The sequence below is a fragment of the Bos indicus genome, chromosome 13 (assembly GCF_029378745.1).
Source record: "Bos indicus isolate NIAB-ARS_2022 breed Sahiwal x Tharparkar chromosome 13, NIAB-ARS_B.indTharparkar_mat_pri_1.0, whole genome shotgun sequence".
Taxonomy (NCBI): Eukaryota; Metazoa; Chordata; class Mammalia; order Artiodactyla; family Bovidae; genus Bos; species Bos indicus.
Window position 1 is genome coordinate 42,866,622 of NC_091772.1, and position 12,166 is coordinate 42,878,787.

The 12,166-nt window shown below is 48.9% G+C and overlaps 1 protein-coding gene across 2 annotated transcripts in view; it reads right to left on the reverse strand.

Moving 5' to 3' along the window:
* ABHD12 (abhydrolase domain containing 12, lysophospholipase) overlaps positions 1–12,166 on the reverse strand; it is a 53,582-nt gene that overhangs the window by 13,980 nt on the left and 27,436 nt on the right. Inside the window, exons 2-3 of one of the 2 annotated variants that reach the window (XM_070801085.1) lie at positions 9,598–9,722; positions 1,945–2,050 (exon numbers count right to left, since the gene is read on the reverse strand). In XM_070801085.1, the coding sequence (XP_070657186.1) occupies positions 1,945–2,050; positions 9,598–9,722 (231 nt within the window). Of the gene's footprint in view, positions 1–1,944; positions 2,051–5,808; positions 6,077–9,597; positions 9,723–12,166 lie in introns of those variants that run through there. The other variant, XM_070801086.1, reaches the window with a different exon arrangement.

The window sequence follows — 12,166 nt, forward strand, 5'->3', positions numbered from 1 at the left end:
ACGGGTAACTGCCCAGATACCCATCCCATCACATGACTGCTCTGCTTGAGAAAGAAGCCTGGCTGAACCCACGTCTTCAAAGCACAGATCCTAGTAACTGTCAGGAGAGCTGCCAAGTCCCCCAGACAGCTCTGCACAGGACGCGCAAGCTTGACTGAAGATGGACACACAGAGCAGCCCACATGCACACACTGGCCCTGAATGCTCCACTGAATCACACCAGAAACGACCACAGACAATCCCTGCTTCAGCCACTCAGAATCAGAGCCTCCTTCTCATTTTTGAGTCTTCACCCAGGACGTCCTAGCCTCACACAGGGGAGCAGTTCAGAGCATTTCCCTCAGAAGCTCCTCCCGGGCACAACAGTTCTCCTGAGTCCAAGGAGCGACTTGAAGCCACTCCTGAGACAAAGAGACGCCGTGATAGGAAAGTCAGAGTCTGTTCTGGTTCCATTGATCGGAAACACCCACTTGTCCATGGGTGTACTAAATTGTACTATGAAGAAAGGCCAACAAGTCACAGAGCTTAGATCCAAACCTAAATTTATGGCTAAAAAAAGCAAACACAAAGAAAAGAGCAAACACCACCACCACTGTCAGGGCCTGAAAGAGCTGTGTATGAAAGAGATGCAACCATTTTCAACCCCTGGATGGGCCCTTCAGAAAGGTTGTTGCTGAACCATGAAAAGAAGCCGGGATTCTTGGCCTCCGGAGGAGAAGAATTCAATCCGGGGCCAGAGACAAGGCTTGATCGCTCAGAGCTTTTGTGCAATAGAGTTTTATTAAAGTATAAAAAGGATAGAGAAAGCTTCTGACATAGACATCAGAAGGGGGCAGAAAGAGTACCCCCTTGCTAGTGTTAACAATGGAGTTATATACTCTCCAATTAGTTATTACAAAGAATCAAAAGAATGTCTAGAGGTTGTAAAGACCTCACTAGACCTACTCCTATAATTTACATTTTAAGATAACAGGATTAGCCAGAAGGCTTTTTCCAGAGACTGTCCTCAAGCAGGATACATTATTGTTATATAATCCTAAGGAACGTAGAGGAAAAAAAGTTTGTCCTTTCTTCCTCCTTGAGAATTCCAGACCCCTCTCTCCTTGGGGAACCCTGGACTTCTTATCAACCTGCTTAGGAAATGACTCTCTCACTTCTCTGAAAGACAGGTGTGGCTCAAGCCTGTGCTCATGATTCCATGATACACAGTCTCTTTTCTGGCTTTCTTTCCCCCTGGAAATATGGCTTTCTGCAAAAACTGCTAGGGGAAGCATGCTGACTGAAACCGCCCACCCTGGCCAGGCACCATAGTAACCATTTGCGTGAGTTATTCTACAACAGGAGGTCCTGGTAACACAGAACTAATAAGCCACCACTAACCAGAAGAGTTTGGGAAAGGTCTAAACCACATGTCCAACCACCGCCCAGAACCCTTCAAGCTGGCATCCATCTTGGCTAAGCAATGAGTGGGCCCCCAGGAAGGACTCTCAGTCAGAATGATTGGTCTGAGACAACCCAGAAACTAACCCCATCACCATAAAACCCAGACTGTGAGCCACGTGGCAAAGCAGTCCTCCCGGGTTCCCTTTCAATCAAGTCTCTTGCTTTGTCAGCTCATGAGTCTCCACAGACAATTCATTTCCGAGAGTTAGACAAGAGCCCACTCTCGGGCCCTGGAAGGGGTCACCCTTCCTGCAACAAAAGCAATCTGGTTTACAAACCCTTTGCTGTTTGAAAACGGGAGAACAGAGTTGGTGCTAGTGCTCCATTATCATGGAATCTAGAGGAGATTTTTCCTTTGGAAACAGATAAAGATAAAAGTGGACAAGCAACAACAGTTTCAGAGCCTACTGTCAGGACAATACTGGCCACGCCTCACAGGCCCTGCTGCCTCGAGGCCACACTGCCAACACCTGGCCCTGTAGTCCTGGGGCCAACACTCACCAGACTCCAATGGTTACGTCTTCCTCTGGCTGGAGGTAGTAATTACAGGTGTGATTCAAACCTTGATCCTGTGGTCTTTTCAAATCAATGAAATAGGGAACCCGCACTGTAGGGGACAAAGAGATGGAAACAGGATTAGGGGGGCTGTTACTTTGCCAACAAAGGTCTGTATAGTCAAAGCTATGCTTTTCCAGTAGTCATGTATGAATGTGAGAGTTGGACTATAAAGAAAGTTGAGCGCAGAAGAATTGATGCTTTTGAACTGTGGTGTTGGAGAAGACTCTTGAGAGTCCCTTGGACTGCAAGGAGATCCAACCAGTCCATCCTAAAGGAAATCAGTCCTGAATATTCATTGGAAGGACCGATGCTGAAGTTGAAATTCCAATACTTTGGCCACCTGATGTGAAGAACTGACTCACTGGAAAATACCCTCATGTGGGAAAAGATTGAAGGCAGGAGGAGAAGGGGATGACAGAGGATGAGATGGTTGGATGGCATCACTGACTCAGTGGACATGAGTTTGCGTAAACTCCGGGAGTTGGTGATGGACAGGGAGGTCTGGTATGCTGCAGTCCATAGGGTCACAAAGAGTCTGACATGACTGAGCAACTGAACTGAACAGACCACCCTGTACACAGCAGAGCTGAAGCTCTCAAATACTTTCTCAAACCCTAATGCCTGGGGCACTGGGCCCTGCAGCCTCAGGAGCAGGTGTGGGCAGGTATATCTACAGATCCTTTGGCAAGGGTGAGGTCCAAGCAGAGACCCACTGAAGGTAGTTCAAGGTGTGAGAGGATACAAAGGATGGAAGGAAAGATCCTTGGGAGCCCTGAGGATTGGCCTGGCCATGAGAGAGGCTGGAGAAAAGAAGGCTGAGAACTGAAGGCTGGGGCCAGAGTGCTGGGGGAGGGACTATGGGAAAGGTGACAGAGGGATGTGTTTTTTGGACCTGCAGCCATGGGCTTGATGACCACCAGAATGTGGGTGGGGACACTGAGGTTTCTAGTGCTGCCACTGACTGAATGAGGCCCAAGATGAAGCGTGGGTGCAGGACATGGAGGAATCCACAGGACCCAGAGCCCAGAGAGAGTGGAGGGAAGTTATGGGGACAAGTCGGCAGCTGCTCATTGAGCCCTGAATTTACAGGGGACCTGCCAATAGGGCAATGGCTGACGGACTGCGGTGTACCCACCGATGGGAAGCCCCGGGCCTTCACACAGGAGCAACCGATACCCACAGTTCTGGAGGAACCTCTGTGAGTTACAAGTAGGTGAGAAGAGCAGGGAAGGAGGGTAAGATCACTGTGATGCTGCTACGTGATCCCAGGTCATCAGTGAACAAACAGGCCACACCAGCGTCAACACCGAGTGCGGCCTGGAAAACACAGAGACACAAGCCAGGCTGCAAGTGGGAGTTTAAAGGTGTGCGTGGGGTGCATATCCTTCTTGTATAAAAAAGTGAAAGTGAAAGTCACTCAGTCCTGCCCGACTCTTTGTGATCCCATGGACTATACAGTCCATGGAACTCTCCAGGCCAGTATATCGGAGTGGGTAGCCTTTCCCTTCTCCAGGGGATGTTCCCAACCCGGGGATTGAACCCAGGTCTCCCGCACTGCGGGCAGAATCTTTACCAGCTGGGCCACCAGGGAAGCCCGAGAATCCCTTGTATACCACTGCACTTGTAGTCCTTGAGGTGGACACCGTCTTTCAAGTTCTATTTAGTTGAAAAACAAAAACAAAACAACTCAAAGCTTGAGATGGGATTTACTCACATTATAAAATGGCAATTCTCAGAAGGGGTAGGGACAATGGACAGTGTGGCCATGACTTCCAGCCAGTCTCACCTTCAATAAGGAAGTCACGCAACTCTGGTTTTCTCTGGTGAAGGCAGTAGTGTCCTTGTATAACCCACATGGCCACGTGGCACGGGAGCCCAGCATGCCCGCCTGCCACACTGTCGCCTCCTGAGCCCAACTCCCGCCCCAGGGCCTCTGCATTGGCTGCCCTGAATGCTCTGTCCCCACATACCTGCATTCCAACTCTCAATTCCTCACATGTCCCCATGGCTCAGAAAACGTTCACTGAAGAAATGAAACAGCCAACTGGTGAGGCCATGGGAACACCTACTCACTCCTTCCCCTGGGGCTGCTTTTGAACCTCCAGCTTCTTTACCCATCTCTTTCCTAAGAAGCAGGCTACATTTTAAAAACTTAAAAAGAAAACTGACACTCAAAGGAGGTGGCATCTTACTTGCTGGCGCATGTTCCCTGTACTCTGAACGCCGTCCCCAAAACAGGAGGGTACAACCATGACCACAGCACTTGCTCAATGACTCACATGGGGTGACTCTGGGATCCGCACCCAGGCGACCAGACTCCACACTCTTGACTACTTGATAGGAAGTGCGGACAGTAAACCAGTTCTGATCCTGGTGGACCCTGAATGCTCTCCAATTGGGTCCCCTCAAAGGACAGTAAAGTCCTAACCCCAGCACATCAGAAGGGGACCTCAGCTGGAAATAGGGTCTTCACAGAGATAAATAAACTTAAGTAAGGTCATTTGGTGGACTCGATCTAACACGACTGGTGTCCTTATCAAAATGGGGAATCTGGACACAGGGACAGAGGGAAGACAACATGAAGTCCCGGGGAGAAAGCAGTCCTGCAATGGAGGCAGGGGCGGCAGTGATGCAGCTACAAGCCAAGGAACACCAGCCACCACCAGAGGCTGGCAAGAGGGAGCCCGGAATTTCGAAGCTTCAGAACTGGGAGAGAATACATTTCTGTGGTTTTAAGCGCCCCCCATCTGTGGTGTTCGTTATGCTGTGAAGGGACCAGTAGGTCTGGAACGGTCTCCCTGGACGCATCTCTTCCAGATGCAGGCGCCCGCTCCTGCCACACCCTGACTGCTCCGCTCGGCAAGCCAAGGCTGCAGCATCGTGTACGACTCAGGGGAAATGACTGATCAATAAAACTCTGAATATGCCCAATGAGCCCAGATTCAATCAACTCTACCCCCGAGGCTGGAGATTCCATGCCACAGAGGAGACGGTGCTGCTGAGGGCACCGCTGTCGGATCTGGCGAGTTCTGTCCCAGAAAAGGTGGCCACGTGGTTTAGTGCCACCCCAAAGCTCCAAGGGCTCCCCACCAGTGAAGAGTGTCTTCCCGGGATCGGCAGTTAATCCTGAAAGCTTCCACGGCTGAGAAATCTAGAACCAAGATACTCGATTCTGCTCTAGGACAGGCTCATTCCACAAGGCTCATCCTCCAGTTCACTTCCATTTCTATTTTAGAAATAACTATGGAGAGGCTTCCCTGGGAGCTCAGTGATGAAGACTCTGCCTGACAATGGAGGAGAGGCAGGTTCCAGCCCTGATCTGGGAAGATCCCACATGCCATGGAGCAACTAAGCCCGTGCACCACAACTATTGAGCCTGTGCTCTTTAGACCGTGCGCCACAACTACTGAAGCCATGTACCTGGAGCCTGTGCTCTGCAACAAGAGAAGCCAGCACAGTGAGAAGCCCGCGCACCACAACCAGAGAGCAGACTCCGCTCGCCACAGCTGGAGAAAAAGCCTGAGTGGCAACAAAGACCCAGCACAGCCAAAAATAAATAAATAAAGTTAAAAAAAAGAAACAGGGAAAAGGGTGCAGATTAGTGCAGAGGTGCCCCTGTATGCCTCCCAGCTGGCTAACAAGAGGTATCTGGTCAGTGCTGGGGTGAGACAGCCCAGACAGTGGTGGCCAGGCCAGAGGAACCACCTGGCCACTACTGGTAAAAGCCAGTACGACTGCTGCAAGGGAAGGAAATGGGGTCAAGGGGTGCAGGGCCCCAGGCTGGCCTGAGGAGGGTCTGGGATCTACCTGGGCTGGAACTTGGCTCGATCCTGCGAGCTTCCATGTGGCCTGAGCCCTCAGCTTGTGACTCTAGGATGCCGGCTGGATCCCACGCTCCCAGCCTCTGTGTCCACAAAGGACAGAGCATTGAGCACGCCAGCAGCCCGAGGTGGCAGGGCAGGGGCTGGCAGGGTGACCCAGCTCCACATCGCTGTCAGTTACAAGTGCTGCTGCACAGGGAGGTCGGTGCACAGCCAGTGACCCGGCACATAGGCCCAGGCAGCTTCCAGAGCGAGGCCCTCTGCGGTCCCCTGCTTTCCCAGCTGTCTTATCCACTGAGCATGCTGTCATTTATCAGCAACCACAAATGTCACGGGGGTGATTAAGGAAGGCCTCTGCATAGCCATGCTCGGTAAACAGTGAGAAAATACATGAACGAACAGAAAACAACTGAGTAGGCCATCCTTTAGATGCTGGTAGGGTGGGAGGCCAGAACTCCTGGGCTGCAGGGGACATATCCAACCACCTGAGAACTATAAACACCGTGGCTACGCCCTGTCCCAGGCACTGAGTAAAGAGCAAGAGAGAAGAGGTGGGGCGCCAACAAGGGAAGGGCCCTCCCAGCTGGGTTTTATCAAACTCCAGCAGCCTCCATGGACTCTGGGCTCCCAAAGAAGGAAGAGATAAGGAAAGGGATCAGGGGTCACCAGAATGGCTAAGAGGAAGGAAAGAGAGGAGGATGAAGGATGGCCATTCCTTGAAAGCTGTAGTGGACAGGCTGTTGCATTAACAAAGTAATTCAGATATTAACTCTAATCTCCAAAAAAAGGCCCAGAGCAGTGTGCAGAGAAGAGCATTTCTACACCAGCCTCTGAATTGAAACACTCCTTCCCGCCAGGAGACAGTTCTGGATTCCAGGGCAAAGACTGCGAGAACCGGCGGTATCACCCTGACACTGCTGGGGGCGGGGGAGCTGACTTTTGAGTGTGGGATTGAAAAGCATGTACACTTACGTTTATGTGTACAGACACACACACCAAAGGCCAACAGGAAACAGGCAACAACGTGACAGCAATTTTCTCTCAGCAAGTTTCCTTTTCTTCTTCATGCCATTCAGAGCTTTTCAGTTAATCTTTTGTTTTTAAGAAAGTTATCTATTTTTTTGTTTATGAAAAATATATTTAAAGGAGAATAATGCCTTAAATCATAGATGCTATGCTTTGTCTAATGCTTATTTATCTAATTTATAGATTTAGTTTCAGATAGATTTGTTACGAACTTAATACTTTGATCATGTTTCAGAGCTCAAAAGATGGTTCCACTTCCTTCAACGTCCAAACAGAAACCTACAGCTCACGATTCACACCCTGAGAAGGAAGGTGCTCCAGAACACACAGGCCTTCCAGCAGCGTGAAGTGAAACTACCACGTTACTGCCCATGCGACCCCACCTCCACAGGGGAGGGCAGGGGCCCTGACGGCTACGCCCCCACACAGCAGGCAGAGGGAAACAAGCAGTTGGGGACAGGTGCCTCTCTGCGGGGGTGCAGGGCAGCCCTGCCAACCCCTTCTCTTCTGTGCCCCGAGCCCGAACAGGAGAATCCAGGAACATCCTGCCATTTCATTAGGAAATCAACAGTGCAAAATGCATGAGCTGCATCTAAAGGGACCCCAGTGACGGAGCTGAAGAAAATCAACTCAACTCAGAGAGCTGCTGGGACCCACAGTGGAGCAGCCCAGAGGGTAGCGGGCCACTGGCTGCCAAGATGCCTGCCCAAGGTGCCTGGAGGTGCCCGGAGGCCTGCCCCGTGAGAGAGCTGGGCAGGGCTGATTCTAAGATCTGCTATCAGGAAACCTGCAGCCTATGGCCTCATGTTTGCATGTAACCCAGACTCTCTTCCACGCAAGGCTGACTGGATACCTAAGGGACATTACAGTCAGAAAAACAGAACTTTTTTGATTTTAGTTGTGAGCTCCTTCCAAGTTCGGGCTTCTCACAAGTGATGAAAACTCAGAGATGTTTCTGTTAGAAAAACGAAATCTTTCTTAGTGCACTGACATGTGTTTTACACTTACTTTCAGACACCCAAATAAAAACCTCTTTTATATTCATTGCATTTTATTATCCACCTTACTATCTCTGTTCCACTTCCTCCTCTGGCTCCTCTTGATTTCTTGGCTGCCCCAGGCAGCGCGTGGGATCTTAGTTCCTGGACCAGGGATGGAACCCAGGCCCCTACATTGGAAGTGCAGAGTCCTAACCACCAGGCAACCAGGGAAGTCCCATCCTGCTCCTCTCTAGAGCACAAATTCCTTTTCAGCAGTGACATCCGCTTTTCTGTGATCAACTCTACTGCAGACTTAACACCCTAAACTCATATGTCCCAGTGCCCTGCAGAGCCTGCAACACTGGTGTTACTTAAGGGGAGGAACTGCCCCCCCCACCCCCGCCGCCCCAGGCCAGTCATCACACAGGACACCTCAATGCCTCCAGTCTGTCCTCTCCTCTCCCTCCCCTTCACCAGCTCCCGTGCCGCCTCAGAGCACCAGCATGGTTTCCCAAGCCTCTGGTTCCCACACACACAAGTCCAAACCCACTCTTCGCAAACTGGCACAGCTCCAAGAACACAGAGACCACTTCACCTGCCCCAAATACTCCCTACACCCAAAAGCAAGGCCATCACTCATGGGGCACTACTGTTTGCCAAGCACCAGGTTCTATCCACCGACCCCCAACTCTGCAGGTGCGGTCTCTTCTCTCCTGGCCTCATCTTGTGGGTGCAAAAAGATGTTCCTTATAATGATTATTCCCGGCAACTATACACTTTCCACTTCATAAACCAGATACTTCCACCCTTTTTCCTCCCACTTGTCCAAAAGTAAACCTATAGCATAAAAAACAAAAACAAAAAAAAACAACTTTGGAACACACCAGGTCCAAGTTAACTGAAGGGGATTGTAATCTAACCTCTAAACCTCACCTTGAAAGCCAGCATACAATTCCATAGAAACCAAAGCAGCATGCTAGGGTCTTTTAAGGGGAGAAAAAAAGGTGTAGGGGTGTGTGTGTGTGTTTTAAAGAAAAAAGACCAGATTTGTGTCTGTGTGTTTTAAAGAAAAAAGACCAGATTATTTTTTCAGTCACTACAATTTCAGTGATCACCTTTTCCAAGGACAGCTAACCTCCTAGACTGCACTACAGACAGATTACCCCCAATATGACAGCTTCAGAAGACTCTACATGTCATCAACACTTCTACCCACATTGGTGAAGGAAGACCCCAGCCATGCAGCCGTCATCTATGCACACAAATGCCAGTCCTGAGAGAAATGCCCCCGTTACAAACACCCCTTAACTGGGACGGGGCACAGGGAACCTTCTGGACAGTAGAAAGGCTCTGCTTCCTGAAAGTGAATGTTGCTCAGTCGTGTCCAACTCTTTGTGACCCCATGGACTATACAGTCCATGGAATTCCCCAGGCCAGAATACTGGAGTGGGTAACCTTTCTCTTCTCCAGGGGATCTTCCCAATCCAGGGATCGAACCCAAGTCTCTCACATTGCGGGCAGATTCTTTACCACCTGAGCCACCAAGGAAGCCCAAGAATACTGGAGTGAGTAGCCTATCCCTTCTCCAGTGGATCTTCCTGACTCAGGAATTGAACTGGGGTCTCCTGCATTGCAGGTGGATTCTTTACCAAGTGAGCCACCAGGGAAGCCCTACTTCCTGAGCTGAGTGGTAAAGATATAAATACATAAATCACTATGAACATGAATTCTTACTAAAATTAAAATGAAAATGGACACACAGCACTTACCGAAATTCAAGAAAATCAGTTTGGCCTGTATCCCAGGACATAGTTTGATGAGAAATGGAATGGCCACATACAATCCCAGGACAAAGAAGAGTATCTTCCTCAGTCGGAAGCACAGGCCCTTTCGCCTGAAAGAGAAAAGCAGCGCACAGGAATGAGTCCACTACAGTTTAGTAACAGTATCGTCAAAAATCACTCACCAAGACCCAAACTTGCTGTGCCCAACAAGAATATCACCGAGGATGAGAGCAGCCTCCCACCTGTGTGTGCCTTGTCATTTGCTCAGAACTCTACCAGCAGGGTAAAATTTGTTTCCTGAAAGCCAAAGAAACAGTCCTGCTGATTTCCTATGGGAGCCCTGGGATCCTTCAGATCTTCAGAAAGTGCCCAACCTCATGTCAGACTATGGCTGCAATTTCCCCTCAGGCGAGAGGCTGCCTCTGGAACTCTGATTCCCCTCCTGCAAAAGGGCATGGGCTCCCCAGCAGAGGAAGCACCTACGCACAGAACCTGTCAAACCAGATCCCAGGAGGGGGCAGGGGGCCGAGGACAGGACAGTGGCCACGACTCCATGTTCTCATATTTCTGCCTGCATACCTTCCGGAGGCCCCTGCTCTGGAAGCCTCAGGCCAGGTCTCAAAACCCTCTCTAGCCCAGAGATCCTCAAACTTGGACCATGGGCCTCTCGACAACTGAAAAACTGAGGGCCCAAAAGACCTTCATATGATTTGTGTTTACCACTATTTGTTTTATGAGACATTAAAGAAAAAATTTAAATATCTATTATACTAAGTTATTCAATAATAATAAACAACCCATGACAAGTTAATATAATTAACATCTCTTATTTAAAAAGATTAAATTTTCCAAAAGGAAAAATTTTACTGAGGAGATTTTTACAAATTTCTTCAAGACAAACAGCTTAGCATAAGACAGATGGGTTCCAGTATGTGCTTCTGCGTTCACTCTGCTGCAGTATGACACATCACGTAGCACCTGAAAAGCTCCCGGAACTCCATGAGAGATCGAAAGGGAAAAAGGCAAACAGTGCTACCACGAAATCTCTCTGACATCAAGGTTCAACCTCAGTGGGGCTACTTATATCTGCGCTATTTCAAAAAAGTATTCAAGGTGGTTCTAGGTATGTGAACTCATCACATGCAACAATACAGAAGGCTATAAAAGCATCCGGCTAAATTAAATAAAAGGGACACAAAAGACTACACACTCTATAACCCCATTTGTCAAAAATTCCAGAAAAGGCAAAATTACAGAAGACAGGGAAGCCTGGCATACTGACGCTTAAATGGTCACAGAAAGTTGGACGTGACTAAGTGACTCAACAACAACAACAGGCAAAACAGCAGAATAGTAATCTCCAGGGCTGGGATAGAGGGAAGAAGAGATTACAAGGGGTATGAGGCAACTCTTGCAGTAAATCAACACTCAGCAAAGCAGACTGATATAAGTAATACTTCAGTACAGCTGATGACAAATACACGTATTTGACAATGTAATCCTTTCACTCAATCACCTGGCTCATCCTCCAGTTGTTACTGAGCACCAGGTGCTCCTTGGGCAATGGACAATAAGGGCAGAAAAGGATGCACCTGCCTCTGTGCTGTGCTCTCAGCTCAGCAGGGCAGATGAAAGCCTGTGCCAGCACACCTGCACAGGGTGACCTGACCTAGTCCAGGCTGCCAGGGCAGGGCCACTGGTGGGAACACTAAGTCAGGAATATAGGAGTTAGCCAGATGATGCAGGAGAAGTTTAAAAGGGCATCTTGGGACTTCCCCAGTGGTCCAGTGGTTAAGAATCCGCCTTGCAAGAGGGGCCATGGGTTCCATCCCTGGTTGGGGAACTAAAATGTTGTGGAGCAACTAAACCCACGCATGCCAAAACTAGAGTGCCCACATGTTGGCTGCAGCAACTGAGCCCGTGAGCTCTGGAGCACCCACACCACAGCTACTGAGCCTGCGCGCCACAAGAAAAGATCCTGCATGATGCAACTAAGACCTGACACAGCCCAAGAAATAAATACATATTAAAAGGACACTTAGAAGTCCATGCACAATCTACACTTTCACGGACAAAAGGCATACGATGTGGTGGTTAAACGGAAGGCTGTGGAGTTAAGGTGATCTGGGCCAATATCCAGTCTGCCACTCACTAGCTGTCATCCCCCTCTTGAACAAGAAATACGTATATAAATAGAAATTTCAAAAAACTATGTATCTGCAGCAGTAAGGCTCTTCTACATTGAAGTCATTTTCTTCTGGATTGAGTTATGATTATTACCATACACATGAATCAAAATGACAAACGTTTCATTTTTGGTAAATCATTATTAAGCATGGAAAGTAAACTTTTACTGAAAACACATCTCTAAATGAAATGGATTCCACTACTTTCCCAAATGCATCATGTCTCTCTATATATTACTTATTGATGTAGAAAAAGGAAGGGTTAACATTAATTAAGGCAAGAGGAAAAGGGGATGACAGAGGATGAGATGGTTGGATAATATCACTGACTCAGTGGGCATGAGTCTGAGTAAACTCTGGGAGTTGGT